The sequence below is a fragment of the Sceloporus occidentalis genome, unplaced genomic scaffold (assembly GCF_023333645.1).
Source record: "Sceloporus occidentalis isolate IW3139 unplaced genomic scaffold, rSceOcc1.0.p SCAF_3, whole genome shotgun sequence".
In the NCBI taxonomy this organism is placed as follows: Eukaryota; Metazoa; Chordata; class Lepidosauria; order Squamata; family Phrynosomatidae; genus Sceloporus; species Sceloporus occidentalis.
Window position 1 is genome coordinate 142,830,915 of NW_028316983.1, and position 12,663 is coordinate 142,843,577.

At 42.6% G+C, this 12,663-nt stretch overlaps 1 protein-coding gene across 1 annotated transcript in view; it reads right to left on the reverse strand.

Moving 5' to 3' along the window:
• Nucleotides 1-652: 652 nt before the first annotated feature.
• Nucleotides 653-12,663, reverse strand: part of LOC149316908 (V-type proton ATPase subunit G 3-like) — a 30,673-nt gene continuing 18,662 nt past the window's right edge. The window contains exons 2-3 of the mRNA XM_089518777.1: nucleotides 8,981-9,081; nucleotides 653-1,233 (exon numbers count right to left, since the gene is read on the reverse strand). Of these exons, the coding sequence (XP_089374903.1) occupies nucleotides 1,060-1,233; nucleotides 8,981-9,081 (275 nt within the window). The 3' untranslated portion in view covers nucleotides 653-1,059. The remainder of the gene's footprint in view (nucleotides 1,234-8,980; nucleotides 9,082-12,663) is intronic.

Here is a 12,663-nt window from a genome sequence, read left to right on the forward strand (position 1 = left end):
ACTTATGGTGACCCTAAGGCAATCCTATCATGGGATTTTCTTGGCAAGTTTTTCAGAAGAGGTTTGCCTTTGACTTCCTCTAAGGCTCAAAGAGTGTGACTTGCTGAAGGCCATCCAGTGGGTTTCCATGGCTAAGCAGGGATTCAAACTACGGTCACCAGAGCTGTAGTCCAGTGCTCAAACTACAACATGCTGATGCTCTTTAATGTGTATTTAGCAGAGACTAAATTCATCTCCAGAGGCACACCTAGTAACCTTAATATCACTGTTTGAAGACTACTAAAGTTGGCTCCTGACACATACCCCATTTCAGTATTATAAAAGTACCCAGTTTTAAAACTGTTCAGTGTGTAGAATTGTTGCCTCTCCTGTATGTACCACATTAGAAGCAAAGGCTTTAATTTTAGGTCTAATAATATCTCTGTACTATTTTATTACATACATGGTTATCTTAAACATTCCACATATTGTGACAAGCAGATTTCCAAGTCACATGAACAGAACACTTTTTAAGGAGTAGAGAACATAAGCAAAAAAAGTATAAGACACCCACTTAAAAGCTGCTGGTGTCAAAGAATTACTTCTTCTGTTTCTCCCAATCCCCCCCCCCTCCAAATAATTAATCAACAATTTCTTTGCTACAGGGTTTTCTTTTAATGGTGGTGGTGGGGGAAGCCCATGTTGACAAATGGTTGTGTGAAACCTTTGAGGAACTGGTCACATCACATATCTTAGGCATACCAACATACTCTTGGCTTAGTGATTATAGCTACATATGCAGTGGAATACAGAAAACAACAAATTCAGGGAAAGAAATGCCTTCTGCTCAGAGACAGCTCATGACAGTTTTGGTGTCAGAAGAAGAAAATCCAAATGGCTTCCAGCCCAATACATGCTGGTGTTAAAATACAATAATTGACAATGTACTACCCTACAATGGTACCCCAAGAAAATGGTATCCCTGAATCCCAAATGAATCAAGCTCTTTCACTCTGCCTAACAGGAGGGCTGGCATTATTTTCTTCAAAAATAAAAATAAAACTCATTTCAACACAGGATTTAAAGTGTATATACATAATTTGGGTGGAGTTCAGGATTGAAGTCATACACTTTGTTCAAGATATGTCCCAACACACTCTCCAGGTTCCTGTGGTAGTTACTATCGAGGTTCTGGATCTTTGCTATGGTTTCTTCATCTACTTTTGTTGATAGGTTACCTTGAGATCCCATTATCTACAAAAGCAAAAGAAGACACATCCAATAAGTTAAAAATACATTTATGCTAGCTTTGATGGGCTTTAAAAGTTTCTATGATGTAATGGTGGCTGTACAGGGGTAGGATTTATATTTCGTCTTTTTTTTGGTCCATGTCACATGCATCCTTCATAGGTATGTTTTGTCCCATTTCCCTATCACTTTGCTTTATTTGTATGTATGCATATATGTATGAGAAAATTTCCACTATTTTTCATGCCCTTCATATGTTTTTGGTATCATTTTACTCTCAGAGACACATTTTAGACCCAACTACATATTTTGATGCTTTTTAAAAAACAAAACCTGTTGAGCTGTATTGCAAAATTCAGAAAACTGCAAAACTTGAGGGGTAGCTATATTCTTCTCCATGTATTAGTCCAAGAAATCTTAATTCAATGGTTATGATCAGCCAGAAGAGACCCATTGAATCAGGCATGTTTGCTTAAAACACAGACCAAGATTCTACATTGGGAGATGTGTGAGTAGCTATGTAGTCATACCTCTGTAGCTATGTCTCCCTATGCTGGCCCACTAAAATTCACACTGAAAGCAGCAATAGCGCTCCAGACCAAGGCCATTTCCATGTAATTGGAGAGTAAGGGGCTGAATGGGGATACATCCAGTTATTTTCCGGCAGCTGGATGTACTGTGGCAGGTATCTACAGAGACCTCCAGGGGGGCTTGACTTGGAAGGTTTCTACAAATGCTGTCCTTGCAACATATCCAGCTACTGCAAAATTGTTGGACACATCCCTGTTCATCCCTCTGCTCTTTGATAACATGGAGATGGCTGCATTTGTGGGGGGTGGAGGTTGCATTACTCAAAAGGTAGGATTTAGGAGGTCTTTATGAACAGAATTCTGTGATGAGAACAGTCTCTTCAAAAACATTAGAGTCTTCAAAAACAGAATTGTGAAAGCTATTTGCAATTTGGGACTTATTCTGTGCAAATTTTGCTTGTGGGTTTTTTTTTTTTTTTTGCATGTTCAATGTGCCCAGCTACAGGAAAAGAACTGTACACAGCTTCACTCATCCCCCTGCTACCCAGAAACATGGAAATGGTCATGATGGATGAGGGGTGTGTGCTGCTGAAAAGGATGGTTTGTTGGAGGCACTGAAAAACTTCCCTATGTAGGCCTTTCAATACTTCCCCCAAACCTCCCCTAACCTCTGTAGCTACATCTCCTGATGCAGGATCTCATGCTGTTTCCCAACCCCACACAAACAGATGCAACTGTTGTGTAGAATAAGTCCCACACTGTGAAGATTCTTGTCAGTCCAGGATTTTGTTCATCAGGGTTTCCTAACGTTTGTGAAACACATTATCCAACAATTTCTTGAGTTTTTAAAATATTCATTCCATTCTGGGCACTATAGAATTACAACAGTGTGATACTACTTTAAATACCCTGGTTTCATCCTATGGAATCATGATATAGTTTGGTGATATATTTAGAATTCTCTTTTTCTCCCCTTCCTCAATATGATATGCAAACATTTTTTTCTTATGCAAAACCTGGCATAAGTTCTCCACATATATTCGATGACTTGGATGAGGGAAAGAGGTGTTTCTGGCTATAAGCAGTAGCTTGCTAGCAGGCTAATATGGGGGCCCCTGTGTTGAAACCACCTGTGATGTCTTAGATATCCACTAAAGATACCCAGAAGTCAGGGTTTTGATAGTGCTGCATATTAATAACAAGTCCAACACTGAAGAAATATGTATTTAGCCACTGTTTGCCAACTTTTATGTAGATGGAATCGCTAGTTGTATATGTCATAGCATCCCAGTCTCTCCTAGAGAGATGCAAGTTACATGTCTAGTATTTCAGAAAGTGATTCACTTGAACAAAAACTCCCAGCCAGCTTGGTCATCGGCTATGTAGAAAAAAAGAAAAGAAAAGAAAAGGGGAAAGACATAGCTGGCATCCTGTTAGGCCGTCACTATGTTATAAGTTAGGCTTACAACTTCATAACTGTTTGGTCTTCACATTTATAAAAGTGGCACCATTACCAATAATAATAATAATAATAAGAATAAGAATAAATTTTATTTCTACCCCGCCCTTCCAAGGATATGATCAGGGTGGCTTACAAAATTTATAAAAACATTTCAATACAAAGTTAAAATACAGTGTAATAGTTAAAAACATTACTACAAAAACAGGAACAGGAAAACAATAAAATAGGAAAATACACATGTCAGGGGCAGAAGAAAAATGAAAAAAGTTACATCAATCCAGGGTCAGTAGGGAAAAAAGGGGGCAGGAAAAATAAATAAACAAATTAAGGTGGGAAGGCCAGCCGAAATAGATATGTTTTCAACTGTTTTTTAAAAACAGCTAATGAGGCGGCGGAACGAATCTCTGCAGGGAGCTTATTCCAAAGGAAAGGGGCAGCAATAGTAAAAGCCCTCTGTGAGATCCGTGTAAGGTTGGACCTAAGGACCTCCAACAATTTAGTCCCAGAAGTTCTGAGAGTGCGAGGCGGATTATATGGGGAGAGGCGGTCCTCCAAGTACCCTGGGCCCAAGCCATTTAGGGCTTTATAGGTCAAAACCAACACCTTGTATTGAGCTCGGAAGCGAATAGGCAGCCAGTGAAGGTCTTTTAAAATAGGTGTTATCTGGTCCGACCTGGAAATACCAGCGACCAATCTAGCAGCCATATTCTGTACCAGTTGCAGCTTCCGGGTTTGGTACAAGGGTTGCCCCATGTAGAGCGCGTTGCAGAAATCCAATCGAGAGGTTACCAAAGCATGTACAACAGATTCTAGGTCCTTTCGGTCCAGGTAGGGATGCAGCTGGCGTATCAGCCGAAGCTGATAACAGGCACTCCTGACCGTCACATCCACCTGAGAAGTCAGCTGGAGCGATGAATCAAGGAGCACTCCCAAGCTGCGCACCGAGTCCTTCAGGGGGAGCGTGACCCCGTTCAGGACCGGGTGACAGATCTCGCCACCAGAAACTGGGGAACCTATCACCAGTACTTCCGTTTTCCCTGGATTCACGCTGAGTTTGTTCTCCCTCATCCAGCCCATTACCGACGCCAAGCAGGCATCTAGAGGAGAGATGCCATCCTTAGTTACTGCATCAGTCGGAGACATAGAGAAAATTATCTGGGTATCATCAGCGTACTGATAACACCACGCCCCATGTCTCCGGATGATCTCTCCCAGCGGCTTCATGTAAATGTTAAATAGCATAGGGGACAAAATCGCTCCCTGAGGGACACCAGATGTCAGGGCCCTCCTATCGGAGCGACAGTCCCCCAGCTCCACCATCTGGGACCTGCCCGAGAGGTAGGAACGGAACCACTGCAAAGCAGTGCCCCCAATTCCCAACTCCCTCAGGCATCCCAGAAGGATACCATGGTCGATGGTATTGAAGGCCGCTGAGATGTCCAAGAGCACCAACAGGGACACGCTCCCCCTGTCCATGCCTAGACAGAGATCATCAACTAAGGCGACCATGGCAGTCTCAACTCCATAGCCCGGCCAGAAGCCGGTTTGAAATGGGTCCAGAAAATCAGTGTCGTCCAAGATCGACTGAAGCTGGAAGGTGACTGCTCTCTCGATCACCTTCCCCAAGAAAGGTAGCAGCGAGATGGGTCTATAATTGTTGTGAAGCAGGGGGTCTAAGGAGGGCTTCTTTAGCAGGGGTTTAACAACTGCTAATTTTAATTTAGATGGAAACTGACCTTCACTTAGAGATGTATTGATTATGTGATGTAACATTAGTCGCACCACATCTCCCCCCTGGGCTGTCAACCATGAGGGACAGGGATCAAGAGAGCAAGTCGTCCTCCTAACACTTCGGAGGATCTTGTCCACTTCATCGGTACTAACAAACTCAAAGTGATCCAGTATAACAGGGACCACGGACGCTTCGGACACCTCTCCTGTAGGATCTGCACAAAGACTGGCGTCGAGATCAGCCCTTACCCGAGAGATTTTATCCGCAAAGAAGTTGTTAAAAACATCGCAGCAGGCTTTAGATGGCTCCAAAATAGGGCTCAGGGTGGGAGGGAGTCGAGTTAGCTCCCTCACAACCCTGAACAGCTCTGCCGGACGCGACTCTGCGGACGCAATACGTGCAGCATAGAAAGAATTCTTTGCTGCACGTATTGCCACTCCACAAGCTCTCAAATGAGAGCGAAGGAGTGTCCTGTCAGACAAGCGCTGATGTCTTTGCCATTTTTGCTCTAGTCGTTGCGCGACCCGCTTCCTTACCCTGAGATCTTCCGTATACCAGGGTTGTTTATTGGAAGCAGGCCGGAAAGGACGCTTGGGAGCGATACTGTGTATAGCCCTGGAGAGATTAGTATCCCAGATGTCAGTTAGGCCATCAACAGAATCGCCGTCAGAGCCAGTCGTATACCCCTCTAGGGCTTCTTGGAACCTTATGGGTTCCATCAGCCTTCGAGGGTGGACCATCCTAATAGGTCCGCCACCCCCGGGAAGGTTAATGGTAGGAGCCTTGATTCTAGCCTCAACCAGGAAATGATCCGTCCATGACAAGGGAGAGACATTAGAAATCTCTACCCACGGAGCCTCCATGTCCGTACTGAAGATCACATCAAGAGTATTACCAGCACAATGAGTTGGCCCTGAGACTAATTGAGACAGGCCCATGGCTGTCATGGTAGTCATGAACTCCCGAGCCGCACCTGTTGGAATGTCACTGGCCTCGAAAGGGATGTTGAGGTCCCCCAGGACAAGAAGCCTAGGGGACTCCAACACCAGTTCCGAGACAGCTGTGTCAGCTCGGTCAGGGAATCTGTTAGTGCATGGGGTGGCCGGTAGACCAACAGAATCCCTAGACTGTCTCTGGTCTTCAGGGACAGGTAAATACATTCGATGTGATCTGTTTTCCGGACTGGGATCCTGGTTAAGGAAAGGGTATTTTTATGGACCAAGGCAACACCGCCCCCCCGCCCACCTAACCAAGATCAGAAATGTCCCCCTAACCCACTTTAAAATCCACTTAGCTATACTAAGGGATGGAATTTTGCAGTGCTAGCAAGTGGGGTGCTGAAGGATGAGGCATCCAGCCCTTTATTACCCACAAGGAGTTGTGACTATCTGCTTCTGCTCGTCACACTCACTTACTGGTGGGAGGGGAATGGACTTGTCAGGCTCACTCCCCAGCACCGCAGAAGTTTGTCTTGCAGTATAGCTGCGTGGATTTTTGGGGTCAGATCAGGAGATGGCACATAGTCATGACATTGTGGCTAGATGTCTGATGAAGGATCATGGCCATAGCTTTTCTGCTTGTACATACCCTCTCTATGCTTCATTGTCTCATCTGATTTAGGGAGCTGTGCAATCTGGTGTGTGATGGCGCACACCCCACAGACAGACATTTCCTCTCTTTTAGATCAGTCTTCAAAGCCTGGAGAAGTGGAAGAATAAATCGCTCACACTTCTTTGAAATCTCTGAAATGAATCAGAGATATCAAATAATTTGTTTGAAGCTCACATCCGGGAGACTCTGCCTCTGTGCTAAAGTTCTGTTAATCTCCAGCACTGGGTCAGGTAGAGGTACACGTCCTGACTTGGTTCATCTTTGATCAGAAAATGTGACAATGCAATAAGCAAACAAGTAAGCAAACAAACTTTTTGCCATGGCTTTTTATATGGCGGTCACTGTCAGACAGAACTTGTGCATCTGTAACAGGTGCTTGCCTGAGAAAAGTCAGGCTCGATCAACATGTACTCTTTTTGCTTGCTGTGCGTTTTCGTGTTTAGTTTCAGAAAGGGGAATATGATCTATTTTGTGCTGATTTTTATTTATTTATTTTATTTTTGCAAAATGCAAACATCACTGCAGTTGTCCCACCCTACTTCGTGTCTCACTTTTGTGCTAAAGGTAAAAAGTCCTGTGCACGCTGAAGAACTGGTGGTAAGCCATCTTGGCATGTAATACGAACTTATCTCAAGAGTCTTGGCAAAAGTGAGCTTGTCCCACATCTCTAGGACCAGGGAAAGTACTGAAGGCACATAATACAACAATTTTGCTGTAGCTAAACAGATGTGGCCTTGGTCAGTGTCTTGATGGGAGAAGGCCTAAGATCCATCACGTGCCCTCATGACTTGTACCCAAGGATAGGTAGGCTATTAATAAAATAAATGACACATATCATGCTGGTGATAGCTCATGGGATAATGGTGAGAATCCACTCTACTGAGCTGGCATATCTACTGTGCCATGATGATTTTTGTGAGGTGCTAGTAGTGTTTATAACATCACTGTATTATCAAGCAGCATCATATGCTAAATACTAATTTGACTGAGTAGCAAGATAAGGATGGGGTTTCTTGATTATTTGATTCAAACTGACTCAGTTGTTGCCAGATTATGGTGTTGACAACTTAGCTTTACTATTTGAATAAATCTTAATTTCTACATGAGCTGAACATTTTAGTCAGATAATATTATAACAAGATGCATTCATTCCAAAGCTTTGACTCCTTTTGTTCAGGATCCTGCTTTCTTTCCTTTCAGAACTAAATTCTACATGAATCTAAACAGACCACTGGAGAAGAACAGTCGAGTGCTGCTGAGTATGTATGCAGTGTTTCTCTTGATTAGTTTTATACTATTCTTTGGTTGTTTGCTTTTTTTATAGATACTTTTTCAGGATCCAGATATGGCTGCCAAGAATTAAAAATAAATTTAGAATTGATTTTCATTCTCAGCAATTCACCACTGATTCTGTTATTATGTGTAAATACTGTTCTCCTTTTCACATAACACTAAACCATAGTTAACACTTTATGTATGAATCTGTTGCCCATTTTTCTGCTCCCCAGTCCTCCCTCTTCTCTTTCAGTGTAGCCATATTTTTTCTTACTGTCAGTGAACTGTAGCCCAGTCCAGAATGGGCACTGCAGTTAGTTTCTTCATATTTGTATAAAAGACAAACCATGATTGCTTGAAAATGCAACAAAATGTTTTGTGCTTTTGGTTGCAATTCCTACTGAAATAAGTTACCTCGCTGCCAGATGTGTGCTGTGACGTTTAGGCCACATAAATTAAACCTGCAAGTGCAAAGGTCCACACATAGAACATTCAAGAGGCATGACTTACATGGTGGGTGGTGGGTGTAGTCTTCCTGTCTGGACAGAACAATTGGCTGCACGTCTTAGGAGGTTATCTCACAGCCAATTTTCCCATGGGATAGATGTGAGATTTAAAAGTCAAAGACAGATTTTATTGCATTGCCCCATAGCTGGGCAGTATGTAACCCACACTTTGCTGGGCTTCCCATGTTTGAAAAACTGTGTGAGAAGCCCAGAGAAGCATGGGTTGCATGTGGGTTGCATACTGCTGGCTATGGGCTGTGTGATAAAATCTTTCTTTGTCTTTTAAATCCCATGTCTATCCTTCAACCGAATTGTTGTGATAATCTCCTTAGAGTTTGCCCTTTGAGAGGAAAAGATCGAAGGAACTGGGCCTAGGTGCACAGAGCTATGGACTCGGCCACTGGGCTGTGTTATCTTATATGCATGTTTCATACACATTGCATTTATTCACACACCACAAATGAACAACCCTCACCGAAATAAGTATGTGAGCCAGGCCTCAGTTTATCCCAGCCTACTCAAACATGCTATCCCCCCCAAAACACTGAAACAAATCCCATTGCTCCCAACAAACATGACCCAAACAGTTAGAAGATGCCAGGTTGGGAAAGAAATTCCCTGCACTATTTTTACTTACATTGGACTGCTTCTGTCTGAAATCCTTTTCCCTCTGGAGCCTGTAGTGGTCTATCTCAGCTGTAGCTTCTTCCTTGGCTTGCTTCAATCTCTTTCCTTTTCCTGAAATATCAAAGGCACTGTTTTAATTGGCATCATAATAGAAGTTAGTACTCTGTAGCATTTGCTATACATAGCATTTCTTTTGGAAATCTCAAACCTGTGGCTAGGGGAAAGCAGAGAGAAAATCATCCCTACTGTATTTGGACATTGTGAATCAACTGTCTATTGTTCCCTTGAGTATACAATCCAGCCTTTAGACTCTCCCTCCTCCTCCTCCCTTAAAAAGGTCAAGGTATTCCCCGTTGACAAGGTTGTCAAGTCGTGTCCGACCATAAAGAGTGGTGCTCATCTCCGTTACTAAGCCAAAGAGCCAGCATTGTCAGAGACTACTCTGTGATCTTGTGGCTGGCATGATTGCACAGAATGCTGGTTGCCTTCCCACCAGAGTGGCACCTATTTATTTACTGGCATTTGTATGCTTTCGAACTGGTAGGAGAAAAAACTCAGCTGCAGGCCTGCATTAGTAGTCTTTCCAGGAAAGCTGTATATTGAAAGAGATTGCATGCACCAGTAAGAGAACCTGATTAAGGTGTAAAGACAACAAACTAAAGGCCATATTACAGGAACTCCATTCTAAGATAGGATAGTTACTCAGGGTGCTAATTCAATCTAGTTTCATTCTAAGGAACTGCTGTGAACAGCCTGATGGGAAGAGATGGAAAAACACCCTGACGAGTATTACTTTACATCACAAAGTGGTCAGGATAGGTAGGCAAGGAAGGAGGACACTTTGGGTCACTCAAACTATTTAACTTTATTACTAGGTCCCACGAAGCATTCTTGATTCTTCAGTGCTAAATGTTGTTGCACCTTTAACATATATAACCTGGCGAAATCAGACTCTTCAGTAACCAACAGCTCTATGAAGCTGCATCTAGTAGTTAAGACAATTGGGAATATAAACTCCCCACTAAAAAGATTAGTTGTTGCGATTGTGGCGATAATAAAGATAATGAGATATTTTCGATTAGTTTCTCAGGACTATTTTGCAGAGATCTTTGGTATTCAGAATGTTCCTGGCATACAATGCATCACGAGGGATAAAGCTAGGAATTGGTAGAATGTGGTCACAAATTGGTCATGAATCAATAGCTGAAAATACATTAGGTTGTGCTCTTACATCCAATAGTTGACAGGATGTACTCTTGATCAGCTGGCTATGATAGGGTGATGAAGAGTTTTCATAGAGTGAGTGTATCAACTCAGGGATTTATATGCATAGCTGTTAAGGATGCATTCTGTTGTACATATGGTTACAGACAGTGCTTGGAAGTGACTTTTTGACCTACAAATTCCACAGTCTCCCAGCCAGTGACCATGATGGTTGGGGAATTCTAGGAGTTGAAGTCCAAAAACAATATTCTCAAGCTCTGGTGAGAGTATACACAAGGTTAGGGTTCCACCACATGTAGAATCTACATGGCTAGGTGCATGCATGTGCCAGTCATTGTATCAGCTGAAATGTGTGTTTTCATTTTCAGAAAAGTTAATTATTTATGTTGGAGCCAATGCAAAATAAATAAATACATAAATAAATCTTGTTTTCAATTCGCCAGGGTTAGATTTCTAAGTGTGTGTATGAGTGTGTTTGTATTTAACAAGCCTGCATTTTTCTGCAGTGTTTGTAGACCCAAGAATAAGCATAATTGCTTCCATCACCACACAGCCTATCCTCTTCCTCTGTTGCTCGTATGTTGGCAACAGGCAGGAAACACCTATTGATTTTACTAGGTGTTTTGATGACCAACTAACTCCATGATCAGGACCATCTTATTTCCTAGATTTCACATCAGCATGCCCAGGATATAACTGACTGAAAAGCACTAGGAATGTTGTCACAGTGCATTCCATGGTGTAACCCTGGAAGACTCCCTATGCTTTCATTTTTAAAAGAGATACATCTCCCTTCTTCACCCCATCCCCATTTGCAACAGCCAGAGAGCAGATTTCAGTTGTTGTTAATCAGAAAAGACGTTATTCTGCAAGATTTGCCATATTGATTTGCTGCCAGGAACCCTTTAGTCCACACCAACTGGATTCTATTTAACACTGGCAGATTTCCAACGCACTACAAAGATACATAGCTTAGTCGCTAAAACTGGGTTGCAACATTTACACTTCATGAGGTTCTTTCCATCTTCCTCCCACCACCCTTTCCCCAAAATTTGCTAAGTGCAAAAGTGAGAGAGCACTTCAACACAGATTTCTAGCAGTAATACTTTGTTGACATGGAAGTGAAGGTAAAAAATCCAGAACTGGAAATACAAATAGTAATATGTACCAAGGGAAAGCAAACATTTCCAGATCTTCTTCCGGGAGTATTAAAAACAAAGCCTACTGAGCCTTACACACACACACACACTCTCAGTCTTGCAAAGCTCCAGATAAGTGCCAGAATTCTCTAGTGAAATGTATTCATGCACATGGATTTATAAATCTTTCCAAGACAGAAGGCATCTTTTGAGTTTGTTGACCCTAGGCATGGCATAGGTCTGCAGGCTTCCTAGACCATTCTCCCATTCCTCCTGTGCCACTGAGCTTGGGTGCTTCAGCAAAGTGAGGATGCTGTTCTGTATGACATAAAAGCACTGCACAATACATGACTTTAATCTGGGATTTTCTAGTTCCATAAAAGAGCACATGGCTTGCACACAGAAGGTCCTAGGGTCAACCCTTGGCATCTAGGGATGGTGGTAGGAACTCTAAGCTAAGTCTTGAAATGTCAGTGCCAGTCAGTGTTGATAATACTAGAACAGATAGACTAAAGGTTCAAAAGTTTTCTAAATAGCACAGAGTTCCATTTCTCACAGTGTGCAAACTAACAGCAGCTTAGCTAAGTATCGGAGCAAGATGAGCCACTCCTACCTTTAGACAAGCACTTCTTAACCCCTCTTGCTTGCTTCACAGAGGAAGCAATGGTAGGTGTGGTGGTTGTAAACAGGCAACAGTTAGGCCAACAGGTAGGTAGGAGTCAACTGGAGAGAGCTGTTACTGATCCTGACAGTGTGAGTGAAAACGCTCCCAGCCCAAATCTCACCAGTGTCACTAGGTTCTTAAGAAGTCTTTTATCGGCCAATCTTAAAGGTCAGATTTGATCACCTATCTCAAAAGGATGTTGTTAAAAACTGCTGTGTATGTGAACTTGAAATACACTAAATATTTATATACTGTTTGTTCAGGAACATAGCAAGCTACCCTATACTGAATCAGACTATTATTCTCTCCAGTCCAGTAGTGTCTGGATGACTGTGGCTCTCCATGTTTCAGTCCAGATTCTTTATTGTTCCCTATCTGGATATCCTGTTCAAATACTGACTAGTTCTGACATTGCTTAGCTGCCAAAACTGGATCAGATGTGCTTAGGATGGCACTGTGTGTTATTTAGTACTCACACTGTGTGTGTGTTGTGTGCCTTCAAGTCATTTCCAACTTATGGCAATCCTAAGGTGAACCTATCATGAGGTTTTCTTGGCAAGATTTGTTCAGCTGAGGTTTGGCATTGCCTTCTGCTGAGACTGAGAGCATATGAGTTGTTTGAGGTCACCCAGTGAGTTTCCATAACTGACCTGGGAACTGAACCCT